The following is a 25387-nucleotide window of genomic DNA, read 5'->3' on the forward strand; positions in this document are numbered from 1 at the left end:
AAAATGGCGATTGCCACAGAATGTTGAAGGCTTGTGAAGACTTCGCAGAAAAGGGCTAAAAATTAAACTATATTAAGGTAGCCATCAGGGTAACGGTAAGGATCAATTTTTACACCTAATATCCATGTTTTCTTACTAACAATAGTTCATTAACATGGAAGATTTGTTTATTTTCATCAAGGAACAATCAGGTTTCGGCGTCGGCGAAATCTTCCTGTACAGTGTACGATGCGGATTTCGCCGGCCCAAGTTTATACACACTGTGTGTGTGTGTTTCGCTGTCAGAAAAAATCAGTGACATGAAAAAGACAGTAAAAGATCCAGTACCATAGTACAATATGTTATTAGCTGAAACGTGACGGCATCATCTCTTTTTAGCTACATTAAGAGGTGACTCAGCAACCGACCTCACTGTCTTCTGTGACCGTTTTCATTTGCGCGTGCGTGTGACATATCAATGTAGGATTGACGGGGTTGGTGCAAGAGGTCTTGGGGGCAGATAATCCGTAGAAGGGAGAAAATGCAAAGCATGTATGCTACCATGCAGATCTGACATTAGATTCCAGTGTTATCACACTGTTCTGACTTTTGAGAGTCTGAAAACCCCACCCTTATAAAACTAGAGAAGAACTGAATGAAATACCTGACACTTCAACTTCAAGACCTATAAGAGACCATGGATGTATTCACTAATACATCCATGAAGAGACTTACTTATTATTAAAGTTGAAGCTGTCATTTTTCATTTCAGTTTTTTATTACTTCAATTCGTTATCAATTCCACATACCTGTCACATCATGACAAACTATAATATTGCATTCTTGTATTGAAAAGATAGGCAAGAACAGCTTTGTAGTTTGGTCCCGAGTAAACTCATGGTTTACATCCAGATTACATGCACGTTTACAGCTGACTGATGTCGCCCATATCCCCTGGACCAAGAATTGCAGAGCTCGCTGCCGTGTAAAAATCCATGCTGTGAGATAGACTCAATCTAAACACTGTAACAAGTTATAGTAAAAATCATGGTAGGCTTTGATCTTTGGGATGAATGTTTTCAATGCACAAGGTGAAATTGGACATTGATGACTTGACGTTAGTAAGGAAGTGAACAGACACCATCTACCTTTGCCAGGCTTCCAATAGATCAGTACCGTGATCAGGGTACTAGTCACAATGTAAAACTAACATTGAATTTGACCTCTTGATGTTTATTATTGGTCAGGTCTGGCCAATTCAGGTCAAGTCATGCAAGGAATGTTTGGGGAATACCTTGAATATGTCAACACCATGCCATCTATGGGTGTCTAATGTATCTATAGATACCTTCTATGTGTATCTATAGGTACCTGCTATGAGGGTCTATAGGGACCTTCTACCAATGCATAGGTACCTTTTATGGTGTCTATATATAGATACCTTTGCATGTGTACACATAGTTTCTATGGCTGTCTATAGGTACATATATTGGGTGTCTATAGTTACCTTCTATATGGGTATCTTTACATGTAGTTACCTTCTATGTGTGTCTATAGATACCTTTGATAGGTGTCTCTTGATCAGGCCAGATCCAGGACACATTCACATGTTATGTAACCGTCCTACTGGCTGTTGGAGTCACTGAGTCAGGGGTTTCTTTTTTTTGTCCATGGAAACAGGACTATATTTGTAGTCAGTACAATTTTCTGAGTCCATACATCCATAGGAATACTTTTGAATTCACATTGTCTTTCCCATTATAACTGTATGTCTCCTTTCTATTTTCTTCAATTTCTTGTAGCTGAGAGCAATGTCCCTGAAACCTCGTGTCGTGGACTTTGATGAAACGTGGGGAAAGTTGCTTGAAACTGTAGAGGGCGTGATAAAGCTTGGCAATGTTCCCAGGGCAACATGGAATGACAGATTCTCGTATCCTTTACCTCAGATACAACATATTGATATTGTCATTAATGCATAGGGTGAAATACTACCAGTTACTGGGTGTAGATCATCATGTCTATGTAGCAATTCTTACAAGTTCAAGAACAACATCATATGACACTGTTTGTTATACTTCCATCTATAAGATAACATAACACATTGTTGTGAATTACCACATAAACAAAGTACAGACACTGATAACTCACACATACCTGTAATTTGACCATCTGCAGGCCAGTTAGTTGTGGTCTAAGGAATATGAATTTGGTGGAAAGGCTTCAACTCAGAAATTGTTAGAATTTCTCCTGTAATCATTCTGTTTATACTTGCCGCAGATTGTTATGGTTTTTAGTATATAAACCACTGACTGCATTTATAGATTTTGGTGTCAAAATGAGTTCCTTGACCATGATTACAGTGATGTATATGCACTATGTGTTGCATACCCAGAACCACTAGGGGACAAACTGTACAGTGAAACGAAGAAATTCCTAGAAAATCATGTAAAGGGCTTGCATATGGTAAGTAGTCATTCAGGTATATTGGTACAAACAAGCTACTAGTCTTGTAGTATACTAGTAACACTTCAGATCTGCACTTGAAAGGTTGTCGGACAAAAGTCAGGGATGACAGTGCCTCTGATATGCAGTCCTCTACAGTACCTTTGACACACTGTGACTTATGATTACATGTACTTTAAAAGTCAACAGAATTACCCAAGGTTCTAGCTACTAGACCGTCTGACAAGTTGCAAACATTGAACCTGGACTGAATGGTAGCAAATACAAAAACAGAAACTCAATCTAGACAAGAGTTCAAGAGTCTGTGTCAATTATGATATGCCAGGGTTGGCATACATTTTGTAGGATGCTTACGGCACACCATTTAATGCTGATTAATTATTAGTAATGGTCTCTGAATCTTTGGTGGTAATCATTGAAAAAGTAATCCTCATAGCACTCCATATTCATTATACTGTGACATCAATATTAAGTACATGTGTAATGCAATGCAGTGTGCTTGTGATTATAATAATGCATTGTACACATCAACATTGTATGTTGTGTGTGTGTGTGTGTCTGTGCATGTTTATGTATGTATGTGTGTATTACATGTGTGTGTGTGTGTGTATGTATGTATGTATGTATTATGTGTGTGTATGTATGTATTTATGTATGTATGTATGTATGTATGTATGTGTGTATGTGTGTATGTATAGCATGTATGCATGTATTTATTATGTATGTATGTATTACGTGTGTGTGTGTGTATTTATGTATGTATGTATTACGTGTATGTGTGTGTGTGTGTGTGTGTGTGTGTGTGTATGATGGATGGATGGACACAGTATGCCTTTTAATTATAGTCAAATATTGTTGTTGTGAGTCAATATGAGAAAAACTGGCATTTCATGTGAGTCACCACATAGTAAGAGATAGGGGAATACCAAATTTTGGTGCGTCTCTAGAAATTGTGTGCGTCAGTGGTGTGTCACATTGGCTTAGATGGCATACTGGATGGATGAATGGATGGATGGAGTGACAAATGAATGACTGACTCAGACAGATAATTGACTCCATGGATGACTGGTTGGATGGAATGATAAATTTGTACATGTATAGACAGGGCTAATGTTAAAGTGCTTTTGAGTATTTTAGTGACTAAAACATCCTCTTTCAAACCATTTTAAGATAGAGTATCTTTGAAATTAGGTCCCATAATAACCACCATCATTGTTGTTGTTGTTGCTATGTTCTACACATTTTCAGGAGGTCAAGGGAGCTGATGAAAATTTGCTGCAGATGTACCATAGATACTGGGAGCAGTTCAGTCGGGGAGCTAGCTATATGAATAAATTATATGGGTAAGTTTAGTTTACCATAGATATTGGGAGCAATTCAGTCAGGTAGTTAGCTATATGAATAAATTATATGGGTAAGTTTAATTTACCATAGATATTAGAAGCAGTTCAGTCAGGGAGGTAGCTATGTAAATAACTGATATGTATGGGTAAGTTTAATTTAGCATAGATGTAAAGCTGAGTCCATACATTTATCAAGGGTATCTTTTGCTGCTTAGTAAGGATACATTTTGTACCTGTAGTATTTGACTTATTGAAGCATACTACTACTACTTGCTATTACTGAATTAGCAGAACTTAAACCTAGTATTTAGGCATGATGTAATATTATATGTTTGATTTGATGATTTACTTGGCGTATGCTAAAATGGCAAGAAAACGCTTAGGTCTAATAAAAAAAAATTGTGGTTCCGGATACTCTCAATTTAGATTAGTAGGTAGATTTTTTATTTCATTTTATTATATTATTTTTCATGTGTGAGTGTCTAGTTCAGGTTTTTTCATTGTTTTCCAAATGGTCTCTGTGTTATTGTTGGTTTCTTCCCATCAGATGTACAGCTATTACACAGATTGGAAGAACAGTTTTATGTTGTCTTTTTAAGTTGATGTCAGTTTCCGCTTCCACTATTTCTCATGAGACTTCACATTTTTTTGCGATTTTATTATTTTTATCTCAAATACGTAAAAAAGAGTTTAGGATCAGCAGTGAAAAATTAGATGGGGTCGGGTAAACGGAACCAAACAATTATTTTTTTTTACGCCTTATCATGCCATCAATTGTGCTAACAACACAAGAGAATGGTATTCAAAGCTATTCAAAGGCAAGCATTGAGATAGATTGTATAGGGAGAAAAAAAGCCTACAAATTCAGCTCATGTCACTTTAAACCATATTTGTGTAGTTTTAATATCACTGAAACCATTCTATGTACTAGTTTAATGAAACTCAAATTTAAAAAGTAATTTTGTTATTTTGTTTCACAGGAGACATGGAGCTGTGTGTATACATGTCTCATTGTGTTTAAGTTAGGCTGCAATCATTGGACAGTATCTTAAAACTCTCATTTGTCATCAATATTGTCATTTTTGTATATTTTGCTTTGTAGGTATTTAAATTCTCAATTTATCAAAAAGCAGAAATTAAGTGATGCTGACATTCAGTATGGCTATGGTATTGATATCAATGAACAATTGATGGACATAGGAGAGGTAGGTGTCTGAAAACTGAATTCAATTGAATTTTATTTCCACCAGAAACATAAGATAATGACAATGCTAAAAGAAAAATATTAATAAGAAAACTATTTACTTCATGCATGGTGTTGTCAACGTTATCAAATATATTCAAGATTCTGTCATAAAGAAATAATAACTCTGATTTGCGAGAATGCTGTCAATTGTAATCTTTATATATCTAGTCTGTTATCTGACACCATAAACCTCTACTTTCTTCCTGTATGCCATCTCAATTCTCCCTACATTAGTATATCCCAATTTAATGTAGTCTTTAATTATTTAATATATCTGACAACCTGATACATGTATATGGGATACTTGCTAGTTCAGTGAAGCAAATATTCCTGCTCCTGAACTCCATTAGTTTATATTATAGTGTCCATGCCACGGACAACATTACATTTTGAGGTTTTGTATAACTAGACAACTCATCAGACACATGCCCATCTTGGTGTAATGACAGAAAATCTATTTTGTAAAGCTTGATATTATTACCACTAGAAAATTTTTTCAATTTTGCAGTCTTCAACTTGTTCACAAAGAGTAATTATTTACCGCTTTCTATAAATCAGGTGCAATGGTTTATGTACAAATTTAACCACTACTTAATTTTTGTGTTTTTGTTTTTCGGCGAAATAAGCAAAAAATAAGTCTTTGGCGTCAATATCCAGAGTTACTTCAGTCTTGGCACAAATTAAATGTGATGGAATATTTATAAAACATTTGATGTGAAATGATAAATTGATTTCATTTGAGAAATGAAATAGGAAGAAAGTAGAGATTTATGGAGTCAGATTACAGAGTAGATACGTAAAGATTAATTGGTAGTTTTATGATAGTCATGTTTAGTCATGTCCTGGTCTGTGATTTATAGGATTTTTTTGTTGTTGCAATATTGTGCTGGAAACAACCTTCAAAATGTCAAGAGTTCAAGCACATATATTCATGTTCTAGGGCACTGATAACATTAAAGGTCATGACCTTTCACATATTTCCCAATCATGATATACTTGAATTGGAAAGATGGTTAGCTATCTTTTTCAATTAGAATATGAAAATGAAATAATTCATAATAGATTTGTTTGTTTATTGGAAATATGATATGAAGATGGAAAGTCAACTATCAGGAAGCCACACACTATCTATCTCTCTCTCTCTCTCTCTCTCTCTCTCTCTCTCTCTCTCTCTCTCTCTCTCTCTCTCTCTCTCTCTCTCTCTCTCTCTCTCTCTCTCAAACTGTCGTTGCAATATGTTAATATAGGCTTTTAATAGAGTTAAGGTAACACTCACAGAAGGGTGGTGTCTCTGATAGAAAGTATTTTTTCAAATCACTAGTGGCAGCAAATTCAACCTTATTCATGTTTACATTATCTTGATTATAGGATGATTATATCTATATAACCAACACCCAGTTGTGTGACCAACCACATAAAAGTTCACTCGGTATATCAACATACCTCAACAATATTTTTCAAGTCATTTTTGAGGCTTTGCTCTTCAACAATATACCTCAACAATAGTTTTAATTTGCCGACAATAGCTTGCTTTCCATGGTAGTACAAGTACATGTAGCTGGTTGTACAATGTAGTATTATTCGACTAGAGTATTAATGTGGGTGATGACAGATTTGACTCCATGTCATCATTTTTTTATGTCACTACAGCTTGCCCTTGATATCTGGAAGAGACTCATGATTGAACCATTGAAGGAACAGCTGGTGAAGATGATACTTGGTGAAATACACAGGTCAGATTTAGAAATCGACAAAATAGTGATTGTGATTATAAGAAGGAGATTGAAACTGTGGAAGTTTTTTTTAATGAAATTCAGTGGTTAAAATGAATACCTAGATTCAGAACACCAGACACAGAGGAGGAGTAAGGGGGAGGGGTTGCATTCTAGAGGCTTTGTTGTCAGTGAAATATTCTTGTGGTTAAAATGGGAACACCTAGATATCCTGGAAATATTAGACCAAGAAAAAGAAGGCAAGAAAATAGAGAGCTTTACTTTTAATACTGTATCATATTCATTGCTGATAATGGAAATGGAAACCTTCACTCAAGAAGAATTCAGTTTTTGATCAAAACAGTTGAGGAAGTAAAGGGCCATTGTGCCACTAAAGATCCATGCCAGGGGTAATAATTGTAAAACGCTTTGAGCACAGAGTGAGAACACGGTACATAAAAACCAACATTGTTATACACCATGTGCATGCATAGAATTGTAATAGACTTGTGATAGTCAGTTCCTCAACATAAAGCAGTGTGGGATATGTGATAAATAAAGAACCACCATTTTATATACCATATCTTGTGTGATAAAAGTCCTTCTATACACATTCCCATATATATGTTTGTATTTATTTGTTTGTACACCAGGGATCGATGTGGTGAAAGTCCAAACCAAGCTGTTATTCATGGTGTCATCAATTCATTTGTCAATGTGGAAGAATACAAAAAGAAACTTAAACTCAAGGTGAGAGTCTGTGGGCACAGATAGACATGTACACATATACATTAAACACACATGGTGGTACATACACACATACACATAACATAACATAACATACGTACGTACGTACGTACGTACGTACGTACGTACATACATACATACATACATACATACATACATACATACATACATACATACATACATACATACATACATACATACATACATACATACATACACACACATACATACATACACATACACACACACACACACACACACACACACACACACACACACACACACACACATCTGCACACTCACTCATACAAATATATATACTGAGAGGCAGTATGATTACAAAGTATTTATTGTACACAAGTATCAACAAACTTGGGAAATGGTCAGTGTTAAACCAAACCTAACATGTATCATATTACTAAAAGCAAATTCAACACAAGAAAAATAAATTCTTACCTATTAACAATACTTTTGAAAAAACATGTAATTGGAAACTCATATTATGGTATATTTTTTTCCATCAACTTTTAACATTGAGTTTTCAAAGTATATAAATATGAAAGATTGGCATATACCGATATGTACTCCCAGGAACCTTCATGAGATGAGTGACAGACTGAAATAGGTTATACAAATGTATCATTCTGTGTTATACATATAGTTAAACAATAATGTATGCCCTCCCAGCCCATAATGGACTCAAGCAAACTTTGAACGACATAATGGGCGAGACGACAGCCGAGCCCATTATGGAGTGCAAAGTTTGCTTGAGTCCATTATGGACTGGGAGGGCATACATTATTGTTATTATTTTATAGTTTTGCCAATTCCAGTGAATTTGTAGACCAAGAAACGCAAAACAACGTATAATATACACAGCGCTGAACATCGTCTGCCATGTTCGGCCCGGAAGCTGAATACTAATCATAGCAACACACGTACGTACACGTACACACACATATACACTTCAATGAACTGCTGTGAAGACAAACTTGTTTCATGAATGCGTTGTATTTTTAAACAGTGGAAATGACAATCATAAGTAACAACATACATTTCGAAAAAATACCCAGTCGTATGAAGAAACAAAACAAATAAGCTTGTATTGTTATTGTTATGCTCGTTCCGGGGCCGCGATGCCCAATAATGGAGTACATTATCAGTAATAATGTACAGCGATGACGTCACAAAATTCACTGGAATTGGTAATGCTATAATATAATCATGATAATCATATATAATGGACCAGTTTGTTGAAAATAGAAAGTATATGTGGCACCCATTTCTGTAATTGCCCATAGATTCTTGAAAACAAACAATACATTGGGGTGTGCATTATTGATAGCTCCAATTACATTACTGGTACCAGCAATATATATACGTATCAGTCTGAATGCATACATCTCATCATATCAGAGTTGATTTGGTTTATGTCAAGTTATGGCTATATCAATATCATATGGACTCATTTTATATTTATTGCACTTCAATCAACAGAGTCATATCATAGATGTAGATATATACATTATCTAGTATATCATACTCGAGCTAAGTTATTGTCCTCAAACAGAAAATATGGATTGTATACCCTGGTTGTTCTGCATCACAACAACCCGTATCTACATCACTCATTCACTGTGTCCAAAAATATGAGTCAAATCATTCCAAATCGTCATAATTTTTCTCGATTTTTCATGAATTATGCTGGAAGAGGTATAATTATGTTATTCCCCAGTATTTCTCTTCATTCAGCTGTAAAATACTTGTGATCTAAAGGGTTGTCACTACTTTAATATCTTGTGACTGTAATGACAAGGCCCCCTAGGTCACTCGTAATTTCCTTGGCTGAACGAAGAAAAATATCGAGAATAATATCTAATTATACTTCAATGAACAGAGTCATATCCTAGAGATATACATTATCTATTGTCATATCATAATGAATTATGGGAGGTGGGGGGGGGGGGGGGGCACTACCAGAGATTTTAATAGAGCATATCATACATCACATGTCAAGTCAAGAGAAACACTCAAAGGAATAACAGGCTAGAGACAATATGTCACCCAATCACTAAGCCATACAATTTGTTGGTAGTTCTACCCTGTCCTGTTTTCTAGAAACTGTAACATGTTTATATGTTAAGTTGTTCATTTCTCTTCCATTCCAGTGTTCTCCATAAAACAAAGTAACCAAGATGTCAAAATGCTCTTGTAATCTCTGAAAATATTGGTACTTTCTGAAATAACATTCTGAAATTTAATGTTAAAAAAGTTCAAAAAAAAGAACTCCAAAACACTTTGTTTTAATGGAAATCATATCAGCCACCAGATTCCAGCTACAACCTGCTTCCAGGGATCTACAGCTGGTAACTGTTGTTAACTGTTACTAATCTCTGAGCCCTCTTGTGGAAAGAAAATCCATGGAAAACATTGTATTCATGGAAGGAAACTGGTCACCTGGTTCTAAAGTATTTCTATATCTCTTTACAGCTGTATCAGGATCTATTTGAAGTTAAGTTCCTTCAGGAGACTGGAGACTACTATAGATCAGAAGCTGCAAAACTTCTTGATGAAAATGATTGTTCACAGTACATGGAAAAGGTAGTTAAAATCCTTCCACTTTGATATGTAAAAAAAGGAGTTGAATTTGTTACTTGTTTTTAGAGTTTAATCATGCTGTATTGAAATATGCAGTTGTACCATAGTTACAACTCTGGTAATCAAGCCTTTGGTTTACTAACATAGGTGCAAACTAAGTAACGATTTTGTTCTTCAATGTGGTAGATTACACAAGTGGGTGACAGCAGTTCCTCTGTTGTGCAATTCTAATCACCCTGTGATCAAGATAGTGTAAACATTGGAAGTACTAAAACAGCACACTGCAAGTTCATGGAACTCTTGTCAATGAAAATCTGCGGATGGCTCCCTACTGAGAATATAATTAAACCAACATCCATTCAAAAGCTTATCACTCTTGTATCAACATGTTGTGTTTAACTCAGTAAATCAAAGGCTGAATTACCAGAGTAATATATGACTTCAGTACTGACTTAATTGTGAAGCACACTGTACAAAGTGATATTTCATCGGAAATAAACTGATATATGCATTAATATACATTTTGGGTGTAATTTTTGCTGCATAGTTAAACAACACTCATAAAGTTCTACTTACTGAATACATATTTGAATACTGTTATTACTTGTCCTGGTAGAGACACTCTTTCTATCACTTAGTGCCTAGCTATAACGGCACTAGTAGACATCTATTACATCTAGGGCTGTTATGTAGAAATGAGGATGGTAATATGATATCTACTAGTGCCCGAATAAGGGCAGGCAATAAGTACAATGTACATTCTTGGGCATGTATTCTTGCCATAGTTAATGCAATTCACTGATAGGATTCCCATGCTACATTAAAAGAGCCTTTGGAGAAACAGAAATGAATAGTGACCTGTATGCAAATTGAGGTCACTTTGGGTCACTAGTCTGTACCATGTGATACAATCTAAGCCAATCACTGAAGTCTGTATGGAAATGATGTGTTGCAGTTCATTCTACAGCATGAACACTGTCATTGTTACTGTATAGATGTTCCAATAATCCTTCTCTTTTCCTCTCTAGGTGCTGCACCGTTTATCTGAAGAAAATTTACGAAGTAGGAAATTTTTACATCCTAGCTCTTACAACAAAGTTACACAGGAATGCCAACAAAAGATGGTGGCAGAACATCTGTTATTTTTACACAATGAATGCAAAGAAATTGTTAGAAAAGAAAAGAAAGAAGGTAAGAACTGGATAAGTTAGTATTTGTCAGATTGTATCCTTTACATGTCTACAATCCACCATCATACACCATGGATTTTAAATAAACACAGATTGAGTACCTGTTTCTTTCTTGAATTAGATTTTATAACTGTACATTACAGGCTCATTTCTGCCTTTAGTAAAGTTATGTTGACTTATACTGTCATCGACTTGATTTTGGTGATAAAATATCACATTGGTAACTTATTCAACTTTGAAATCTTGTAATGAAGCCTATAATGCACTTGACATGTGTTCAGCCATAAGGGTTTTCCTGCAAGGGTTTATGGGAAAACCTTTTATGACATCACATTAATACCACAAATCTCTTTGTCTTCAATACATTGTATTTGTCATAATATATGTATAGTTATCTTGTCAAGTTTTACCAGATATAAACCTTTTAAAGATTTTTTTTTCATACATGATACCCTTGTGCTGACTACCTCAGCATTGCAGGCAACTTCAAAACATGATGTGATGTATGAATTCAAATAACTCAAATGAATCAAATTAATAAATTTGAACGAGCTCTTGTTCTGTTTTAACCATTATTTCAGGGAATGTTTGAACAACTTATGACTACCATTAGACTGTTCTTGTAAGTTTGTCATAAAAAAAACATCTGAAAATCTTCCTCGTCAGACCTAGTAGTTCATATAATTTCAATTCACAAATCTAGTCTCTAACGACATCTGTTTGTGCTTTCCCCATCTCACAGATATGCAAAGGCTGTTTAAATTATTACAACCCATTCAGAATGGGTTAGGTGAAATGATACAGGAACTAGAGAAACATATAAAAGACACAGGTAAGTGGTTTGTTATTACAATTTAGATTTTCATGATAATAATGAATTGTATTTATACTGAATTTCTTTAAGTTTTTATAAACTTGTCTCTCAAGTGAGGGCCAACTTTGAGTGACTAGGGAAAACCTGCTTTGTTCAGTAGAGTCAAACTGAATGAAAATAGTTTCGTAATACTTACAGCATGGCAAATTTTATCAAACCCAGACCCAAACCCAGACTTGAAACATGACCACAGTGATTTAACCACTTGACCACTGACAACCTGTCATTTCCACATCAAAAGAAATATTGTACATGAAGTCAGTGCTCAGTGCACATAGAGGCTCGTTTTACGATGAAAAAGTCTGTTAGTTATGAATTGTTAATGAGTTAATTATTATTATTATATTCTAATTTCTTTACGTGTGTCTTTTCTTGCTTTCTTTTACCAGGGCTTGAAGCAATCTGCAATTTAAGAGGGGATAATGTAAGTTTGTACAGTATAATCTCAATGTATTTGATATATAGTGATGTTATGTTCTTGCCCATTCTATGGTCTGTGTGTATTTCAATCTACTCAGCTGTTGTGTATTTGTTATTTATTCACTGTTCTGAAATATCAAATCTAGCCAAAAAAGTGAGATATATAGATATATGGCAATACTATAAAACAAGAAATACTCAAATTCCTTGAGTTGTTTCATGAATGCTGTGGTCTGAAATTAGAAGTAATTATTGGACACTGTACCTGAAGCTTTGCCACCTTTCAACTATCAAGATATCTTACCACTGAGACTGTCTGTATACATCATGTACCGGTAGTTTCCACTGTCCCCAAGAAAGACCACCTTTGAGCGGTTGAAACATTGGAAGTTTTATTTTATAAACTTTAATTGAATCAGACTTTGTTTTATTGTCACACTCAGTGTTTTCATTGATTCTGACTCAAATACTGTAAATCTAGATATTTTCACTACTACAAATTTTGTGATTTTACAGTTTTCAACTATGTTCTCAAACTACGACTAATTTCTACTAATTGCCAGATTAGTACATTGTGTTTATGTACAAGAAGGTACTTTAGTTACTATTTATTTTTGTGTTTTTGTTTTCTAGTAAAATAAGTGAAAATAAGTCTTTAGTGAAAATATCCAGGTTTATAGTAACACCTGGTGCTTATACGTCATAATTTTTAGTGTTTTAAACAAATTTGTATGAAGGCAGTGATAATGGTAAACTAAGTGAAACTCACTGTATTTAGACATTCAGTGCCTCTTAACTTTAGTTTGTATTGGATACAGTCACTCTGTAAATTTTCTGATTGATTGATTGATTGATTGATTGATTGATTGATTGATTTCTATTTCAGGTACCTTCCCAATTTGTAGAGTCTGTGTTAGATGTTCACACTAAATTTTCTAAACTCATACAAAGTGTCCTAGCTGGTGACCAGGCTTTCACTAGTGCTTTAGATAAGGTAAGTGTAAACTTACATTCACATATCTTCACATATCTGTAGTTGTCGTTGTGTCTAGAGAATAGGGACGAAATCTACCTCTTCTCCTAGTGATATGGCTTTGTTGGGTGCAATATGGCCTGATGAGAAGAGTCTTCCAGAATACCATATACAACAAGATACAAGAAAACTTGATTATCTTTCAGAAGAGAAATTATGGAGATGTGATTCCCCTACATTGAATACAAATAAAATAAACAGAAAAGTAAAATTTTATAATTTAGAGGTGTTTGTTGTAAATCCATCCAATATTTTCACCTACTGACAATTTAGCCACCCATTTTTAGTGAGGTCTGATAAAGTTGATAATAAAACTTGTGTATGCTATTTTACAGAACTGCTAGTTACTGTTTTTATTACAAGTTAATGTTGATTATCTGTTTTTAAAATAGGCATTGACAGCTGTTGTCAACTGGAAGCCATCACCACGACATGTATGCAAAGCTCCAGAACTGGTATGTGTATATGCAAAATATCATATCAAGCAGTTACATTTCTGTGTCTGTGTGTGTATGTGTGTGTGTGTGTGTGTGTGTGTGTGTGTGTGTGTGTGTGCACGTGCAATGTATGTATATGGTGTGTGTGTGTGGTGTATGTGTGTGTGTGTGTGCGTGTGCATGTGTGTGTATGCAAAATATATCAAGCAGTTACATTTCTGTGTGTGTGTGTGTGTGTGTGTGTGTGTGTGTGTGTGTGTGTGTGAAAATGCCACACCAAATAATAGCTAGGTGTATGAAGATATATACTGTGAGTTGTTTTATGTACAATGGAACTTAATAGTTCCCAAAATATGCTGTATGGTCAGTTTTATTAGCAATGGAACTCATAATGTATTCAAGCCAGGGAGTTACATGTGAAGTTAGCTTAGGAATAGAAGTAACTATAGACCCCCAAATTTACAACTAATGTGTATCATCTACCACAACTTGTGTACACAGATAGCCAAATACTGTGACTCTCTACTCAAGAAAAGTTCTAAGGGAATCAGTGAGTCTGAAGTAGATGACAAACTCTCACAGTCAATAATTGTCTTCAAATACATCGATGATAAAGATATCTTCCAAAAGGTAAGAGTTGAAAGTGTTCCTTTAGTTCATATGTATCAATTTCTACTATCAACCTACGTATAATTTTCACCCCTGGTAGGTAATATTCAAATTTGAAATCTTGTAAATAAGCCATACTGAACTTAACATGTGTTCTTTGATTTTGGGGATTTCCTGCAATGGTTTATGGGAAATTATCTAATGGTGACAATACCCTAATCTCTGTATCTTGGCACTTTGTGTTTGTCAAGTTACAGCAAGTCTTATTTTCACCCTTTGTTACAGTTGATTTCATCTAGCCTAGAATGATTATTAGATTACTAGAATTGGTTTCCAACTTTGTCTCTACATTTGCTACAACAGTGACAGATATTGTTGAAGTTACACTCAAACTTACAAATAATATCAGCAGTAAACACCAGGTTGCACACACTTGGTAGTTACTTTGTCTGGAAATACCAGTCCCATGTATTTTTGAATGCTATGGCTGTTACGATAATAAGTAATTCTACTTCAAATATGTACTTTCTTTCATAGATAAAATATGCAGCTATTTAAAAAGGACACAAAATTGATGAGCATATATCTCTGAAAAGAGATTATCATTTTCAGTGTTGTAACAATTCACTCAAAAATTTAAAATCTAGGGTAAAACAGACAAGCTTAGGTTGTTGAAACTAAAACATAGTTCCAGATATTTATGATGTTGCTTTTACTTTCTTTTCCCCTAGTTTTATTCTCGTATGTTAGCCAAAAGATTAATTCATGGGTTGTCCATGTCAATGGACGCAGAAGAAGGAATGATAAACAGGCTGAAGGTAAGTATACAAACTAAGTCTAATGTATTTCATTTATGTTTCTTTGATAGTCAAAAACTTGTCATATGTCAGCCAGTCCACAACACCCTCATTTGCATACAATCTGTCCTTCAGATCGCGACCGTTACACTTTGAATGGCTGCTCATGGGCCTTATTTTTGGGTATTTTCAACTAGCCGTAACTTTCACTAGAGTCCACCATTTTAGATACTGTAAACGCCAAAACCTCAACTGACATCTGTTCTTTCGTGCCAGCAAAATAAATTTTGGAATTACATTTAGGAATAGCGGTTTTCCGATGAATTCGGGACACATACTTAAGGCCCTGAAATTTCGACCTAGTTTTTCGCTCATAGTTTCAATTTATTAGCGCATATTTTTCAATTTTCCTATCACCGATTGGAGACTTTGTACTAATTGAAGCATTTCATCAGATTTCTGAATGTCTCTCAAGGGAACAAAATGATATTAAAAAAATGGAAATTGATCAGTGCAAATTATGTTGGGGAAAGTAGGTCTTAGATTACTCAACCTAGCAAATTTGTTCAACGTTTTGTATGTATGAATTTAGCAGAAGTGAAATTGATGTATAATACAGAGTGAATGTAAGAAGAATAATGTATGGGTGTAAAGTGGTAGACGTCAAACTTACTGCTAGCCAGCTGTTCTTGTTTAGTCCTATGTATGATTGTGTGCTTGTAGTAATGACACTGAAGACTTTCTGGTATTTCCAATGTATGATTTGAAAATACTAATGAAAGTCACAACAATGTTTTTTTCTCATCTCAGCAAAACTGTGCTTTTCAAATTTCTGCCATATTGTCATATTTCCATTGTAATACTGCAAAGTACATTGCATCATCACTACAAGTAGTAAGCAGTTGTTTCTAGTGTGGGTTTATCCTATTACTGCATACATTTCAATTGAATCAACCCTATACCAGTGCAACTCAGAGCAATACGGAAAGTAACAGTTCATAATGTAAAAACACACTGAAAAGTAACACTACACACCATAAAACATACAAAGCTTAATAAGCATTTAGTTAACTTTTTTTGTCTTTTCTTTGTCTAAATTTTACAGCAAGCCTGTGGTTATGAATTTACCAATAAACTCCATAGAATGTTTACAGATATGAGTGTTAGTAGCGATCTTAACAATAAATTTAGTAATTTCCTCAAAAATAAAGAAGGAGACCTTGGAATTAGCTTCTCTATCTATGTACTTCAGGTAAGTGTATTATCTTATCACATAGCTAAACTTAGTTTGTATATTTCTATGTAATGTCCAGTAGATGTGTCTTTCACCTTGCTAAGTAGGAAAGACATGTACATTGTTAGTGCGTACTAAGTACTATACCGTCTTTTTCAGATCTAGTCCATTCTACTCATAACATCATAGATTTCCTACACTTTCAGTAGTGTTAGGATTTAGCTCATAGAATACTTAATCCCCGAAATGTCAGCTATCTATCACTTTGTTGGACTGAGAGTACATTTTATCGAAAAAATACATTTCAAGCATTCCATGATGTAACCACTAACAAATATGAGATCTGATAACAATGTCCTTTAATAGAAGAAAATTCATTTTCATACAGTATCGTTTATTGACATCGTCACACACATGTAGTATTCTATAGTTATCTTAATGTATTTAGAGCCTAGTTTAATAAATGGCATCAAATGTATTTGGTCCATTGGAAATGATATTGGACATGATGAAAACACATCTACATCCCCCAAGTTAATGACGCCCTGTGATACTCCCTGTCAGTATTATACATAGCAAGCAACATGCCACATGTACAGGTGTACCAAGTGTGAAATCTGAAAGGAAAAGATTTTTGTTGCATTTGTTTGACATGTGAAGTGAAATGCTAGCAGTAAAATGCTGAGACTATTCTTTGGTGTTCAAGATTTGATCACGTGAACGAGAACAGTCATGTAGCCAATGTTTCCATCTAATGATCTTTGTTGCATTTGTAAGACATGTGAAATGAAATGTTAAGACAATAGTGATGTAAGAAATCACTGATATGCTCTGTGCAAACACCAAGTCATTTGTGTACTGTTTGTTCCAAGTATTCATATTAAGTTCTTCTGTTACAGGCTGGTGCATGGCCTCTAGGTCAGACTGCCCTCACACCATTTGCAATACCACAAGAACTAGAGAAGAGCGTCAGGGAGGTGAGTCCATATTGATGAATAAAAATATATAGTCTAGTGTTCTTTATCACCAATGACATTTAACTATTTAAAGACTATACACAGACAATATTTGATGAAAGAGATACGAAGCTTTCCTCCACACCTATTGACTTATTCACTAGTCTGGTGTTCAAGTGATGTTTCGAGCTTTGAACAAGTTCACAGGTTTGGACAAAAAGCTTCAGTTTCATTTTCAGAAAATATCAACTTTATGTAGTATTTCTATAGTTTAAATGTCATTGTTGATACAGTAACATACACATGTGAACTTTCAACAATACATGAGAATGAATGTTCATGGACTCTGGGTTCAACATCAGTCATGAAATTTCTACTCACAGAGTCAGAAAAACACACCTGGCAATGCTGAAAAGACGGCGAAAATTTGAGATTCACTTCCAAGTACAATGTGTTCCACAACATAGTTTTCTGTATCTTTGATCATGAATTATTTGTACACAACCTCATGAAGTCCAAATACATAGCTGTTTATAGCTGAATAACTGTAATCTGTATGTACCGGTAAAACACCACAAGATGATTACTAATGTCCCGTGTTTTGTTTATGTTACAGTTTGAACTATTTTACAATACCAGTTTCAATGGAAGGAAACTAACATGGCTTCATCATCTATGTACAGGTAGGTTTCATAGTTTTAAAAAGCTATTTAAAAAAAACACACACGCTAGTAACAAGTTGGAAATTGGAGGAGGAAATTATGAGATGAGAGGAGATTATTCTGTTTTTGCAAGCTTATTTGAATAGCTCTACCACCCATCTACTTATCACACTACTTATAAAAAAATCTAAAAACTGTCTGGGTTGCCCTCCTCAAGCTGTCATCTTTGTTAGTAAGCTCAAACATAGTGAACACACACCCATAGCAACATTTTCATAACATCCAAATAGTCTATTCTGTCTGTTTAGTGGGTCTATTCATCATGCAATTTATAGAATGGTTGAGTGTGAATTGCGCCACCAAGAGGTCAGATAATTTGCACCTCTTGTTTTTTTTCCCCAGGTGAACTGAAATTTTCATACCTCAAGAAACCATACATAGTGACAGTGACAACGTTCCAGATGGCATTGTTATTGCTGTATAACAACTGTGATAGTATGACGTACTCAGAACTGTTTGAAACAACCCAGATCAATGAAAAAGAACTCACAAAAACATTACAGTCACTAGTGGATGTTAAAATACTTAACAAAGAAGGACAGGTAAGTGATGCAGTCCAAAAAAAATTAGCTTAGAAGTTTGAGGAAAAAATATTCCGTCTTATAAAAATTTGACTTGAAAGTTGAAAATTGTATTGCCATCATTTCATGAGTTTGCAAAAACTAAAATGCATCCATGTTCATGAATTATCCCCATCACTTCTAGACGAGAATTAAAAACAACAATATCAACCCAAATTATCCAAAATTTAATATTGAAACAAAACAAAAACAATCAGATCTTAATGTGCAATGGTTTGTTTGTTCCCAAGGAGTTTAGAGTGTATATATAGGGTCATTTTGTCACTATAGGTCTGTGTTAGTCGTAAGAGTTGTATATTGCCATGGTTACAACATTCCACCATAGAGGGTGTATGTTTCAACATAAAATGATGTACAGTGTACCATGACAGGGAAATGCCACTCCACAAAATGAAGTTCTTTTCATAAACTAAGGGTTCTGGAGAGTCATTTCATAATTTTACATCAACTCCAATTACTGTTATTTCAGAAAAACATCAAATTGAATTTGTGCCTTTACAGGGTGTCCTTGCTATGAGCTGTTGCATCATGGGAGTCAGTAGAAATAATGTATTCAAGTTGCACACTGAATATTCATGAGAGCTGTTTTACACTGAAGTGTATTAAACTCAGGACTCATTGCAAGTAATTGTAGGCGATGTAACATCATGAGATGACTCTCCAGTACCCATAGTTTATGACAATGTCTTCTATTTCCTGGAGTAGCGTTCCCCATTTAATAATTGTACAAATGAAATTAACATTTTTTGAAGAAATGTAGAAGTTGGTATATGTTCATGATAATTGATAGGAGGATGACAAGAGCTAAAAACATTTTAACTGCATTGTTGACAGTAGAACTGAAAAGTAGCTGAATCGGTTTGGTTCCAGGTTGTTCACAATTTCTTAGAGACTGATTTCAGGTTGGACCTGTTGCCAATTTTGTTAAAAGTAACTATGTCTTGTGCATTGTATTCTCATTTCTAACTTGATTGCTGTGTTATTCCCCAGGGCAATGAACATAAGTGTACATTTACACTGAATAAAGAGTTTGCCAACAAGAGGACAAAGTTTAAAATTACTACAGCTGTTCAAAAAGAAACCCCACAGGTGAGATATGAATTACCACTATGATGATATTTGTTGGTTTGGAAAGTCAAAGTTTTCCATTTCAAATTTTGTAATCATTGCGGCCAAAGTGACTTCCACATTACAAACTATAGTAACAGTAACACTTCATATTTGTATTGTTTTAGAGTCTTGAACCCAATATTTAATGTGCCCTCCCCCCCCCTTAGGCAGGGCCAGAGGAGGGGGGGGGGGCAACTGTTACAGTGGGCTCCACATGTCTGTGTGCAGCCATATCTGTGACATTCCTCGTCCAATTTTTTTCAAACCTGGCACAAAGATAACATGCAATATAGGTCACTTTGTTTTGTGACATGTCCTTGCTTTAATTTCAGGGTTGTAAATTATTTGATATATCGTTTTTTTTATTGATCTGTACTGTTGTGCGTGTATGTTTTTATGCAGGAAGTTGAACAAACGCACAGTGCTGTAGACGAGGATAGGAAACTCTACCTTCAAGCAGCCATAGTTAGAATTATGAAGGCTAGAAAAGTACTCAAACACAACACTCTCATACAAGAGGTAAGTTTACACATGGTATACACGGTGTGTGAGGGTAGATGTGGGTCTGAAATTGTGAATATGTGGCTTGTAGTGCATAGCAGGGCTAATTTTCAGTCCCAGGTCAGTGTCTCAACACTTCCTACGTGTATCAAGCCAACATTTCATGAATACAGTTCCCCAAAATGTAACTAATTTTAAAAATACAGTGACTGATTTCTTTCCTGTTTATTCATAATACCATAGTCCAATATTAGGAGATAAAAACATTTGTGTAATACTCTCTAAAACAGCAGTTTCATAGGTGCTCTGTGAGTTCTCAGAATGTGCTACATGGTTAAAGTCATCTAACATAATGAACGTCATCTTAAGCCAACCCCTATTTTACCTCATGCTAGAGGGTCAAAGTAGAACAAGATGGTTGACTTTAATATTCTTACATGCGCCTACATAGTAATGCATGTGGAATGCATGGAGCAGAATTTATGGTTTCGACCAAGAAATTGAATAGTCTTTATTTGTATGACAAACCTAGGTGGTAACATTCTATTGTAGGTATTGAGAATTGATTTTTGGAATCATGAGCAATATATTTTCCATTGTCGATACTGACTAAATCTTTTCTCCTTTATCTCTTTCCAGGTGATCAGTCAATCCAAAGCTAGATTTTCACCCAGTATTAGCATGATCAAGAAATGTATCGAGTCACTCATAGATAAACAGTATCTTGAAAGAAACAACACATCAACAGATGAATACAAATACGTAGCATAGTCACCCCCACCCCTCCCCATACCCCCTTTAATAATAATTTACCCTAGGTTTTTGTACCTAATTGTGTATAGTGGTTACCATGGCAACTGATTACCTATCATTTGTCTGGCTGTGAATATTACATGTGTACAGTCAGACTTCTACTATTTCTTCTTCTTTTTTTTGACACCATAGACGATAGAGTCACTCACCATGCTAGCGTGGTTTTAATGAGCATTTACGTAGCGTGGACTAACAGGCGTTTACGTAGCGATCATCTCGTTCGAAAGAGTGATGAATTTAATAGCGTTTTGGTAGGTAGGAAAGTAGGAGCAAAAAAAACTGAACAATCTTGCAGTGTATATTTGTTTTACTTGGTTTATTTTCTGCTTAAAGCCATACACATATTTTTTTGGAAATGATAATATTTTTTTTCAGTGAATGTAAGACCTGAAATTTAGAGATTGCAAGAATATCCATGTGTGTACCTTGCAGCAAGACATGAATTTTGTTTTTTTCAAGATTCGGTTTTTTGATTAGAATGAACTTGTTTCCTGTGCCACTCAAAATTTACAATCATTTGAACAGGAATGTGATATACACATGCACAACCACAAGTTATATTGCATACTACTTGAGTTGTACAAGTTGGTTGTCATAGCGTACGGCTAACATTTTATTTCTGAACCCACGCACTTTGACATTTAGGGCTACCGTTGCACTCTATCGCAGCATACTTCCCCCCTGCATGATGGATGACAGATGAACATCAAGTGGTATTAATATTAATAACAGATGATCAAATTAAAAAAATAATGAAGCCATTCGTATTTTTAAAAAATATTATATTTCTGTTGGTAAGATTTACATGATGTTTCAGAGGAGTTCAAATTCTTCAGAGTAAAGCTGCAGCCACAATTAATCTGTGTGAAGCGCAGTTGATAACTGCTAAAAAGCTGTACTTTTTTTATTTTACAAACTTGAAATGTCACACCCAAAATGAAATTTCCTGTATCCTGAGTACTATGTCAAACATTGCATATGATGCATTCAATGATACCTTACACGCAACATAAGTACCAACTGGTACATATTCCTTTCTTGCAGTGAGTGCCGCAGACATGTAAAGTTATTTTACTACACTTAGTTGGGATTGATCACAAAAAGCATCATTATAGAATTATTCTAGACATAGCCATGTAAACTTGTGTAGAGAAAAAAAGCCGTCAACAATCTTCCTAAGAAATTATTTATTTCTGTAATGTTTTCATCCAAATGTATATTAATATTTGGTCACCATCCAAAATCCAATCTTCTGTTGGGTATTCATTTGAATGAAAAGCGCCCCCTAGTGTTTGTTCTTTGTAGCAGTAGATCATGCCATGAAGGAAAAAAACACAGTTATATACTGTACATAATAAATATTTCAACTATAATATATAAAGTATTACCCGATTCTTTGTTTGTAACCAATAGTATGATCTTTCAACCTGTCATGTTACGACAAGTGATATTTTGTACCAGTTTTGGAAAGTTATGATGACAAACAGTCAAGTATCTCAGTTCTTATCAGCTGGTATTCATTTTGATTAAACGTGACGTGCCCCGGAATAAACTGTTTAAACTGCTGTTACTTTGTTCAAGACAACTCCAGTGCATTCTCAATTCAAATCAAAAAAAAAAATTTGAAATAGAGGTCAGAATGTAATCAAAAGTCAGTCATTTTAGAATCCAATATGGCTGTAGAATCCAATATGGCCGCTGACTACTACATGTTTACTCTATAAGAAATCAAAGATTGTCGATTTCCTTGAAAACAAGACTGTGAAACCCCAAATTCCGTTCATTATTTCAAAAGGACCAGAAGCAAGCCTCCATATGGTTTAATTTGGAGAGTTTTTAAGAACATTGATTTCAGTGAAAGTTGTCAATTTGATTCATTCAACCTTAAACACATGTCAACACTTCAACAAGTATCCTTGGTACCTTGTCAGTACTCAAAATAATGCTGCGCCCTCTCAGTTCAAATTGAGAGAGGGGATAGAAAGGCTTTCTCTGTTCAAATTGAGAGGGGGGATGGAGGAGGGAATGAGAGCCAGGAAGAGGAAGAAGCCACACTCAAAAATGTTTTGCTTGGCACACTTTCATCCTCATCAAAATGTAAAAATTTCCTACATATCTCAATCACTTACCCTACAGTCTCATTATGCGTTATCACTTTTTCTGAACTATGTCAAGGAAGCAAATCTTTAGTAGTGGTGAGACGTTGAAAGTACAAAATGTCCAAGAACTTGACCTTATGATGTCATCTGAATTAGTTATACAAATTTGTTAGAAAATAGGTTGACATGTTTGTTTTGATAAAGCATAAAGATAAAAAGTTTCAGGAAATATTTTTGTCAGTATGACCAGCTGTACATGGGTTTTCTAAACGCCAAATTATACTTTCAGGTTTAAACACAGCTTTGAAAATGAAATCACTGATACTATATAACACATAATGAACAGAAGGAACATCATGTCATCATTGCAGTACCATGAATGTACAATATATACATGTTCATGTAGTAAACCCACTCATAGGATGGTATGCCCAGACTGTAAAGTTTATACAAAAACAGTGAACCCACTCCTAGAATGTTTTACCCAGAATGTACAGTGTATGTACAGGCAGTGAACCCACTCCTAGAATGTTGTGTCCAGAATGTACAGTGAATGTACAGGCAGTGAACCCACTCCTAGAATGTTGTACCCAGAATGTACAAGCAGTGAACCCACTCAGAATGTTGTACCCAGAATGTACAAGCAGTGAACCCACTCAGAATGTTGTGCCCAGAATGTGCAGACAGTGAACCCACTCAGAATGTTGTACCCAGAATGTGCAGACAGTGAACCCACTCAGAATGTTGTACCCAGAATGTACATGCAGTGAACCCACTCAGAATGTTGTACCCAGAATGTGCAGACAGTGAACCCACTCAGAATGTTGTACCCAGAATGTGCAGACAGTGAACCCACTCAGAATGTTGTACCCAGAATCTGTGGACTGAATAAATCATATTCTGGCCTAATGAACTTGTCAATGCTAAATCATCATCTGGTACCTCTATTTCATGTCTATGTACAAGCAGTGATGAACCCATTCAGAATGTTGTCCTCAGAATGTGTAGTTTCTAATACTTGCAATATACCCACATAGGAAGTTATGTTCAGGATGTCTCATGTCTATACATGTACCCATGCATAGGATACTGTGACCAGAATGTGTAGACTGTGTGTACAAGTTTTGCAAATTGTTCATTTTTACCCTGCATACTGTTTTTGCTTCACAACTCAACAAATCACATCATAGCCTAATAGAGAAAACAGCGTGTAATAGAGATTTTTTAATTTACTGTTGAAATAAATCAAGTCTCAGTGAAATACATTGGTATGGAACAATAGCAAATCATTGTAAAGTTAGAAATTAATTGAAATTTAATCTTTCTCAGCTACAACTGACTAGACTGGGGAGCTGAGTTGTCAAGTAAAAAACACAGGACGCCTCAGCTGTGAATTTTAGTAATACAACCCTTTCTTTGAAAACATGTTACTCTATCAGTCTGACCTGATAATATAAAACTTGATTTTTCACAGCCATCTATTTATAACCAACAAAAGATTGGACTGGGGTACTTGATTCCAATTTATCATGGGGTAGAGCCTTTGTATTTATTATTTTGAAAGTATGTATTTTGCTAATGATTTTAAGAGAACCGTTACTCATGTAACTTTCATACAATTAATGTATTTGGTTGCTTTCAATAATAAAACAATAGCCCAATTTCTATTTAATACTTTGTGATGTGATTGTGTGTTTGATAGAACTTTCTAACCCAGACCCTTTACTTGGTTGATTTTGGCTATGTTCCTCTAAACACTGTAGGCCACAATACATGAACATCATATAGCCAGCCACTACTGGTATGAGTACTTGGTGATAAACCAGGCACCTATACATCTAGCCCAAACCCTTCATTTGGTTGATTTTGGCTATGTCATCTCAACACTCTAGGCTACAAATACATCATATAGCCAACCACAAC

The 25387-nt window shown here is 35.0% G+C and overlaps 1 protein-coding gene across 1 annotated transcript; it reads left to right on the forward strand.

Annotated features, from left to right (window-relative positions):
* The first annotated feature begins 18 nt into the window (after positions 1-18).
* LOC144434712 (cullin-2-like) lies at positions 19-25052 on the forward strand. Its single transcript, XM_078123229.1, has 22 exons — positions 19-95; positions 1782-1909; positions 2340-2442; positions 3691-3785; positions 4888-4990; positions 6682-6764; positions 7397-7493; positions 9981-10091; positions 11117-11279; positions 12021-12110; positions 12542-12576; positions 13459-13566; positions 13998-14060; positions 14544-14672; positions 15383-15469; positions 16554-16700; positions 17582-17659; positions 18255-18321; positions 18703-18902; positions 19932-20030; positions 20454-20570; positions 21192-25052. The coding sequence occupies exons 2-22, from the start codon at positions 1791-1793 to the stop codon at positions 21321-21323; spliced, it is 2226 nt and encodes a 741-aa protein (XP_077979355.1). The 5' UTR covers positions 19-95; positions 1782-1790; the 3' UTR covers positions 21324-25052.
* Positions 25053-25387: the final 335 nt, after the last annotated feature.

Source organism: Glandiceps talaboti, chromosome 4, assembly GCF_964340395.1.
Source record: "Glandiceps talaboti chromosome 4, keGlaTala1.1, whole genome shotgun sequence".
Lineage (NCBI taxonomy): Eukaryota > Metazoa > Hemichordata > Enteropneusta > Spengelidae > Glandiceps > Glandiceps talaboti.